The sequence below is a fragment of the Sinocyclocheilus anshuiensis genome, unplaced genomic scaffold, assembly GCF_001515605.1.
Source record: "Sinocyclocheilus anshuiensis isolate Anshui unplaced genomic scaffold, SAMN03320099.WGS_v1.1 scaffold43, whole genome shotgun sequence".
In the NCBI taxonomy this organism is placed as follows: domain Eukaryota; kingdom Metazoa; phylum Chordata; class Actinopteri; order Cypriniformes; family Cyprinidae; genus Sinocyclocheilus; species Sinocyclocheilus anshuiensis.
The window spans coordinates 2224519-2234347 of record NW_015549580.1 but is presented as its reverse complement, the minus strand read 5'-3'; the positions used below and the strand labels follow the sequence as shown (position 1 = coordinate 2234347).

The following is a 9829-nucleotide window of genomic DNA, read 5'->3' as shown; positions in this document are numbered from 1 at the left end:
TTTTGCAGCACAGAGCTCTTTTTCCCTACATTCCTGGTGGGAGGAGCTTGAACGACAGAAGTTTTATGATGGGTGTGGTCATGAGAGATAGGCCACTCCCATAATAGCTGAATCAACAGGGATGTGACTTCAGCAGACTCCGCCCCTTTCCCAGTCTTGCACAATAACTTATGAAGATGACTCCGAATACAAGACCTGAATGGAAAAACAAAATGTTACGCTTTCATACGCACCAACAAAAGTAGCAACAACATATTAAAGATGTACAATCAAACAAACAAACCACATTACTGTTCACAAAAAAGGACTTCAAGAATGTGCATATACCTTGTTTTGTACTCTGAATCCCATTATTTTAGTAACGCCATTAAAAGTAAGTGCACTCATGGGCCTCCATTACACTCCCTACACACACACAAATAAATAAGAGGCCTATTCTGGTGACATCTCCATGGATGTGTTGATGTGCTGGTGGGCACAAAGCCATGCCACAACTCAAACAAGGAAAGATGGAATCTGCAGACTTTTCTTGCATTTTCTGTGCTGATTTGGAGGAAAAACTGATTTAAAAGGTAAGTGTGTTTATGTAAGTGGTGGGAAACCTGCCATCATTTATTGTCCATTTATTTATAAATAAATACATTTGAATTAAATTGTTAAAACATAAAATGAATGAGCCCTCAGAGTGATCTGAGAGACAGAAGAGACAGTAGCTACATTTATATGCACTCAAGTAATTGGACTGATAGCTCAATCGGACTGAAAAGCCTTCATTTAAACACCTCAATTGATCAGACTGAGCTTGATCCGAATGGAATTTTGATCAGATTCAAAGAAGTGGATTGAATCAGATTGGCTTCATTCTAGTGTAGGAGACTCGTTTCTAAGGACAATGGTCAAACACAGAGTTTAACCATCATTAAACAAAATATTTGATTGCAGAATGCTGTGATTGGCCAATCAGAATCAAATATCTCTTTGTTAGAGAAATCCAACAGTCGGGTTCCGTAAGTAAAAAAAAATCATTAATTTTCTCCATAGGGAAACTGATTATTAACAATAACTTTTAAAAACAGACCTGTTGTGAGCTCTAAGGTTGTTAATCAATGGTATATGTTTTTGTTGAAGTAATTTGTTCGCATTACCCATGATGCTGTGCAGAAAATTCCACCAATCAGAGAGTCGCAGAAAGTAAATCACGCTATCGTGAATTGCATATTCAAGTTGGTCTATTACACTCTCAAAAAAATTTTAATATTTGTGCTTTTTAGATACTTGAAAACAATGCTGCTGAAAAAGCTGGCAGGCAGTAATAAATTCTACAGTGGAAGTAAAAAAAAAAGACATCAGTACCTCCTCCATGCTCTCTGTATCACGATAGCAGCCTGGTTTTTACTATGGATGCTGTCTCTCTTCTTTTCTTTCTCTTTGTCAACTTGTTTTTTTCTTGTTCTGCCCATCCATCTCTCTTTGTCTTTTTCCTTCCCTGTACATTTCTGTTTCTCTCTGCCAGCCTGTTTATCTCCCTCAATCCTTGATCTGTAATCCTTATCTCTGTGCATCTCTCTTTCTGCTCGTCTCTCTTTTTGTAGTGTGACAGAGGTGGAGTTGGAGATGTTAGATTGCTTAGATTTGTGCTCTGATGCTGGCTTGTTCCCCATGGACGCTGATCTACAAATGCTGTCTGTCGGTGGCTCTGTGGATCGTGGTGTAGCCTGGGCCGCTTGTTTTAAATGGGCCCCTGTAGTCCTGTGTCTGTTATGTATTGCTGATTTGGGCGTTGTGGTGGTTTCCATGTGGCCTGATGCAACATGGGCCCCTGAGTTGACCGGTTTGGCACTGCCTGGTCGACTGGACCCAGCGGGGGATCGGCGCTCATATGTGGACCCACATTCCACAGATATGCATGTATCTGGGCTGCAAGTTTCCATCACACACTCCTCCTCTACAGTGCCTGAACACTTCCTGGTGCTCAGGGGAGTCACCGTGGTTGCCAAGGGGAAAGAAGCCTCTGGTGTTTCAGCATCTCTCGTTCTGCGCTCTGACGGAGAAACAAAAGAACTGGTGTAAAAAAAAAAAGTTTAAAAAATGTACAAATAATATTATTTCTTAAATATAAAAATAAGATTAAACAAAATAATAAAATTATACAAAAAGATTAAAATGAAAAATGAATTAAGTCTGATCACAATAAATTAATCCTAAAAACTGATTTAAATCAATAAAATGTGCATCCTACTAAATCCTTTCCATTACACATATTTATAATACAATTTAAATATTTATAATGCACGGTATAAATTGGGTCTTTATTCATGAAAATATACAGTTGCCTTTTAAATTTTAGGATGGAGATCTCTTGCAAGATGATGATCACATTTGGGCTCACAAAAACTTAATCTTAAACTTAATTAATAATCTTTCTAAAAATGCAATAACACTGTTAATAATCTTTAGCAAATCTCAAAATTAATATCTGGTTTTCATACTGTACATTATAATGTTGCCTAAATTCACTTTGTGATGCATTTTGACGATTTTAGTTTTTTATTTAGTAAAAAATGTATAAAAAATGTAATTATTAATTATTATTTATAGCAATATTATAGTTTCTATTATTGGCCATTTATAGGCCATAAGGTGAAAATAATTATTAGCTTATATTATGAATTTTTTGACAAATTATTGCGCACTGCAGGTCTAACGGCACTGAAGTGTAACGCTTTGTCAATTATTCCTTACATAAACTCACCAGTTCTCTGTTTTTTCTCTCTCCTGCTCAGTGATTGGATATTATGAACACTGGGGGATTTTTTGTGTTTGTGTCCTTTCACCGCCATTGGATCTTTAACACTCTGCTCCGTTTCATCCAGTGACAGTTTTTCCACTCTGACTTCAGCCAATGAGACGAGCTGCTTCTGATCTGCCTCAGCCAATGAGAGCTGCTGCTCAGCCTCACGTCTGCGCTCCTCCTCCCTCTTCCTACAGAAACAGAAAACACACACACACACACACACACACACACACACAACATTTACTTTTCACAATTAATTTACTTCATCAAAGACATCAAGGACACAGTAGCAATATTTATAATGTTATGTGTTAAGATTGTTAAGATTTCTATTTCAAATAAATGCTGTTCTTTTTAAATCTCTATTGATCACAAGATCCTGGAAAAAAAAAAGTATCACATTTTCCACAAAAATATGAAGCAGCACAACTATGTTCAATATTCATAATAATAAGAAATGTTTCTTGAGCACTAAATCAGCATATTAGAATGATGTCTGAAGAATCACATGATACTGAAGCCTGGGGTAATGATGCTGAAAATTCAGCTTTGCCATCACAGGAATAAATTACATTAAATACATTCAAATGTATTTTAAATTGCAATAATATTTCACAATATTCCTGTTTTTACTGTATTTTTGATCAAATAAAGCCATGGTGAGAAGAGACTTCTTTAAAAAACATTAAAAAATCTCACCAACTTTTGAATGTTAATGCACGCCCAACCCATTTTCATTAGGTTCAGTTAAGGTTTTTAGAGTCAGCTACATAATGAATCTTTCATCTGCTTTTTGTTCTGACTATTGTTTGGTACAGTAATATCTCGTTCAGGTCAATATCTGAGTTTAAAAGGGCAGCATTTGTGAAAGACACTTGATGTTTTGAACACCTTTACCTAGCAGGAAACAAAAAAGAAAGAGTAGATGGATAGATTGCGGGCAGTATAACACTGATAAAAGACAGGGTTAGAGTGACGGACTACGCAAACAAGTTTAAAGGCAATTAAATGAATGTATGTTAATGTGTGTAAGCAGACCCTGGAAAGAGAGAACATATTCTAAGCTGTGTATGTGTGTATTCATTCATCCTCAGAGCTGACAGACTCTAAATGTCAAGCTGTTGAGCAGCTGAACGTTGCCCAATTAACAGAGGAGGGAGGATGAGTGAATCTCTCTCGCTCTTTCTCTCTCTCTCTATCGTCTCATCTATTTCCATTATTGACAGCAAGAAATTGATGCTCATATTCCTCGGCAGGCAGGTAGATAGATGAGCTGCTTCTGAGCAAACACACATAATTAAACAACAGGTATTATATTCATGCAAACATTCCGTGTCAGCTCTGCAGATCAGCCTAACCACATCAGTCAGCAGTGGATTGTTGGTAAGAGAATATTTGCACCCCACCATTTATCTTATTTCTTTCTCTTCAAGACAGAATGTGTGGGTTTAGCTGCGAGTCTTACTTTGCAGCATCCTTGCGCAGTTGTTCGTGTCTCATGAGGAGCTTCTTGCGCTCTCTGAACGCCCGTCGGACCTTGTAGCCCTTGTAAAGAGCCTGGATGGACGAGGCGGCGATGTCCTGGATGGCGGCGATGGACAGAGCTCCATGCTCCAATAGAAATTGGGTCAGTTCCTGATGCCCTCCCAGCAGGGCATAGTCTAAAGGAGTGTACCTAAGCACAATGATTACAGTCAGTAGTCATTTAACACAGGGGTTTTTTAATGTTTTGATGCCAAGGACCCCACATTTTATATTAAAATAATTTTACCTACAATTTTATATGAACATTTATATTCAAAATATATTAAAATTCTATATTAAAAAAATGGGGTCTGTAAGATTTTTTTTGCTCACCATGATTGCATTTACATGCAGCAAAATATTATTACAGTTGTAAAATAACTTTTCTATTTTAATGTATTTTATAATGTAATTTATTCCTGTGATGGCAAAGCTGAATTTTTAAGGAGCCATTATTTTAATCTTTAGTGTGACATGATCCTACAGAAATTATTCTAATACACTGATTTAGTGCTTATGAAACATTTCTTGTTATTATCAGTGTTGAAAACAGCTGTGCTGCTTAACATTTTTTGTGAAAACTCTAATAAAACCTTTCCAGGACTCTTTGATGAAACGGAAATCTTTTGTAACATTTTAGTAAACATCTTTACTATTTACTTTTGATTAATACAATACGTCCTCGCTGAATAAAAGTATTAATTTCTTTCAAATAATTACTTACTAAACTCAAACTTTTGAACAGTATATACACAGTGCGTACATGTTTTAATAATATATATGATAAATAAAAGGTGTTTACATGATTAAAATTATGAATGTAATTGTTTTAACAATTTTTAAATTCAAACCTGCATTCAGAACCTTAACCACCACTAGGCCACATCTCAAGAACCATGTACATGCATGAATGTTCATTACCTCTCCTCAGTGTGCTCCATATGGTTGGGAAAGGCTCCACACCCCAGAAGCAGCTTCACAGCATCCAGATAACCGTTATTACAGGACCAGTGGAGTGCGGTTCTCCCCTTACCAAATAAACATACACAAAAGTCAGATCTCATGCTATTCTTCAGTCTTTCTCTTTTTCATATATCCAGCAGGTCAGGACATGTTCTCGGTGTTAGCTTTGGGCTTTACAATCATACCTCCTTGTCCTGGATATTGGGGTCTGCATCATGCTGAATGAGCAAGGCCATGCAGTTGATGTAGCCAGCATATGCCGCACACTGGAGGGGAGTTCGTCCTGCGTGGTGCTGCAGGTTAGGACTGATCCCGTTCTCCATCAGCACCTCGCACACCTCCGCATTACCACCCAGAGCTGCCCAGTGAAGTGCAGAGTTACCGTCTATGTCTACCAGATAAACAAAGGGGTCTAGCCACAATGCTGCTGGCTCTAGCTATTTTGTCCTAAATACATATAAAAATAAAATTATAAAAACATGTTTGTTAATTTATTGCTATGAATTTTATATTTAAATAACTTACGATCATTGCATCAAAAGCAGCGCATGATGGAATAAAGACACTGAATCATAATATGAATGTGATAAATGACACTAATGTTAATCAAATAATTTGTAAAAAAATATATAAAAATATACAAAAACAATGAAAATTATTTTATTTTAGACAGACTTGGAAAATAATGTCTAAAAAATTATATAACATGTCTAAAAATATTGTATTTCGTAATATTACATATATAATATAAAATGACATAAGTTCCAAAAACAAGCCAACAAATAAAGATAGTACAAACTATATTTTAAGTGTATTTAAATATATTATGTACTATATTTATTTATTAGTTTATTTTTAGACAGACTATTTTCAAAGTCTGTCTCAAATAAAATTATTTTCATTGTTTTTTATTATTTCTCTGGCCAGCACCAATGGGGAGAACAGTGTCATGTGTGCGCTTACAAACCTTTGATGAGTGTTAGAATGACATCTCGATGGCCCATCTCACATGCACGAAACAGAGGCGTGTGTTTCATTACGTCCAGCGGGTCCACCATGGCTCCCCGCTCTAGCAACAACCGCACAGTGGACACATGCCCTGAGAGTGCAGCCGCATGAAGAGCTACACACACACACACACACAAAAAGCACACAAAGACAGTGACCAAACCGTCAACTCTTGTTATGGCTGTACGGGGTACATACATAGGATATGGCTTGTTAATTGCTTGATTGAACAGAAAATGCAATTATCACTGATCTGAGCTGAAACTAACCAGTTTAGGCCAGGAATGGATAATTGTGTTCAAAATGACTATCTGTGTGTGTGTGTGTGTGTGTAACTCTCTCACACACCTGTCCCTCCATATTTGTCAGTCATGTTTATGTCCAGGTCCTTTTTCAGATCAAGCATAGTTTTGATGACATCATCGCTGCCCTTCCCTGCAGCCCACATGAAAGCTGTTCGTCCCTCCAGATCAGGCTCATCTCGCACCGAGGGGTGTTTTAAAAACACTGCGACTGTGTCCTTAATATACAGAGAATACAATAAATAAAACCAAAAAACCACCAGAAACAATTCAAAAAAGCAATAAGATATATAGTAATCATACATATATACATGTACATAAAAAAACTATAAACTATATATATATATATATATATAATGATTAAACAAATAACTTAAACAAATAAATTACTGTTAATAATCCCAATAAAAAATGATCGACAAGTTGAATTAATGAATGAACAAACAACCAAACATACAGTATATGTTTGTTTGTGTATATATAAATATATAAATAGATGAATAAACAAACATATTTATATGTGTTTGTGTATAAATAAATAAATACATAAATGAATGAATGAATGAATGAATTAATTAATTAATAAACACATCTACATTTGTTTGGATATATAAATTAATGAATAAATGAATGAATCAGCGAACCAACCAACCAACAATTTAACTGACGTTCTGTCACAGCTTTTTCTAAAACTCTGATGGAGCCAAAATAAAAGAAATAAATGAAAAGCAAAACATTCATGGTCCAAATATACAAGATGTTATTTTACACACTCAAAAATGTCTTACAGCATAGTTGCTCTGAGCTCCATAGTGCAGAGGTGTTGCTCCCTGACTGTCTGATGGGATCATCCCAGACTTGTTCCTCTCCAACAGAAGGTGTACAATCTTAGCATGACCTACACAGACACAAACAAACCAGTGTTAACATCTACACGTTCAGCAAATGATTTCAATTAAAAATAATTTCTTTAAACAGTCAAATTATACAAATGTATGAGAATAAACATCTGTACCCAGCAGTGCCGCCCAGTGCAGTGGTGTCCTGAACAGGTTGTCATAGACTGTCACACTGCAGCCCTCGTATGATGTCAGCACTTCAACCACCGCCTCATTCCCATCAGCCACTGCAAAGTGCAGAGGGGTGCATCCCTCATAGTCCTGCCAGTTCAGCAGGGACTCAGTGGGAGCAGCTTCCTACAAAATACACAAATACTGACAATACTGTAATTGTAATATTTGTATGTGTGAGGAGTAATAGTGAGGTAACAAGTGTGGACTCACCAGGATACAGCGTACCGTACGTGTGGCATTGGGGTGTTTGTTATGTGCCGCCCAGTGTAGAGGGATCTTACCCTCACTGTCTGGGATCCCGATGTTTGAATCGTGCTTGATCAGCAGCTTGACATGCTCGGGGTGATTGTAGAAGGCACTCCAGTGCAGCGCTGTCTGCTGTAGAACAAACAACATTCAATTTCAAAGATTACATTTCCAGTTTTTCTATTCACTCATGTTACACTGCAGCTACAAAGCTGCTTCACAGCCTTCAAGCAAATTTGGTCTTAATATGATCACAGCGAGTAGGCTGTCAATGAACTGCAATCAAGAAAATAACATTATGGAGCTTTTCCAAGAGCAAAAATAAAGAAGTGCTGGCATTCGCTCTTTATCATATCACATCACATCAAACTAGTCAGCCAGCTCCCTCGGGGTTTAGAGGGCCGAAATCTTCTTATGCACAATTAATACCACCAGGCCTAGTAAGAGAATATGTGGATTTTTTCACATTTTCTGTGCTGATTTTGGGTAAAATGTGTTTAGCAGAGCTGGTGGTACTACACTCTTATTAGGTGCTGAAAACATAATAAATTAGCCAAAATATTCAATAATAGACCACACAAGGAACAAGGTAAATATGGAACTGAATATGTAGAATGGCAGGGAGTTCAGCAAGTGCACATTTCCAGAATGTCTTCCAGAACGTCATAATTGCTACTTGAAATCTCTGAATTTGTACTTAATTTTTTCAATTTAAATAAAATGTAAAACAATACATTACAAGTATTGTATTTTTTTTACATTTACATGTAAATGAAATTTTAACAAAATAAACTTTAAATTTTTATAAATAAACTTTATAACTTTAAATTAAAATATAAAATTAAAAATTACAATTACAAAAGTTGAACAAAATTCAAAACCAAAATGTAAATGAATTTAAACTTAAATGTATACATTAAAACTTTAAATTAAAATGCAAAATGTAAATTTAAACATAAAATGATATATTAAAAATTTATTTTGAGTAAAACTGAAGCGTAAAAGGAAAATCTAACATTTAAATTAATTAAAACTTTATGCATAACTTTAAAATAAAATGTAAGATTTTAAAATGTAAACAATTACAACTTTAAGTTGAAACTGAAAATGTAAATGAATTTAAACTTAAATGCTTATTAAATGTAAAATTTTTAATTAAACTTAAAAATGACATGTTATATACTTTCTCATATAATATATATCTACATACAACTTTCTCGTAAATCCAGTTTTTTATTTTGCAAATGTGAATTTTCAAGTGCCTAAGCAAACTTGAATTGATGTAGGTTTGCGATCTCAGCTGTACACATAAAATCAGTGTTTGTCTATCTATATCAGTTGTAGATTTCCAATGGCACACTTTTTTGTGTGTGTCAGGCTACTTTGGCTCTCTCAGCTCAAGACTCCTGGCCACAATCCATCCTTCCCAGTAATGCTAATATTTTTGGCTTCTGTCTGATAAATTGCTTGAGCTTTTGCTCATTTGTGAGTCACTTTAGATTAAGTGTCTGCTTAATTATTACACGTAAATATATGCTGGTCTCCAGCTTTTTATCAAGCTTTACCAGCTAAACATCTGGCTCGACCAGCTTCACCACAAAAACCATCTGCTCTGCAGTTTGATTCCGAAATCCAAAAGAATACCTAAAACCCTTTTCTCTTCATCCATCACTCAAGTTTCCCCAGCCACAAAACACACAAACAGCCAATGTGGAAAGTGAAGACTGAAGACGCACTAGATGAGCTATTTCTGCATCTGGCCACAAAACAAGCCTCATCACGAGAAATCACGATTCTGCTTATCAAATTAGTGCAAAACCAACAGACGGATAAAGGCCTGCAAACAAAACTCCCTTATGTGACTCAATGGAAGCACTGATATGTTAGCGTAATCACAACCATACACACACACACACACA

General features: G+C 35.9%; 1 protein-coding gene across 2 annotated transcripts in view; it reads right to left on the bottom strand.

Moving 5' to 3' along the window:
* LOC107657729 (inversin-like) overlaps positions 1 to 9829 on the bottom strand; it is a 25249-nt gene that overhangs the window by 3052 nt on the left and 12368 nt on the right. The window contains exons 6-16 of one of the 2 annotated variants that reach the window (XM_016445957.1): positions 7875 to 8042; positions 7607 to 7787; positions 7380 to 7489; positions 6638 to 6809; positions 6249 to 6404; positions 5467 to 5708; positions 5240 to 5346; positions 4260 to 4469; positions 2753 to 2982; positions 1354 to 2041; positions 1 to 195 (exon numbers count right to left, since the gene is read on the bottom strand). In XM_016445957.1, coding sequence (XP_016301443.1) covers positions 1 to 195; positions 1354 to 2041; positions 2753 to 2982; positions 4260 to 4469; positions 5240 to 5346; positions 5467 to 5708; positions 6249 to 6404; positions 6638 to 6809; positions 7380 to 7489; positions 7607 to 7787; positions 7875 to 8042 — 2459 coding nt within the window. The remainder of the gene's footprint in view (positions 196 to 1353; positions 2042 to 2752; positions 2983 to 4259; positions 4470 to 5239; positions 5347 to 5466; positions 5709 to 6248; positions 6405 to 6637; positions 6810 to 7379; positions 7490 to 7606; positions 7788 to 7874; positions 8043 to 9829) is intronic. The other variant, XM_016445956.1, reaches the window with a different exon arrangement.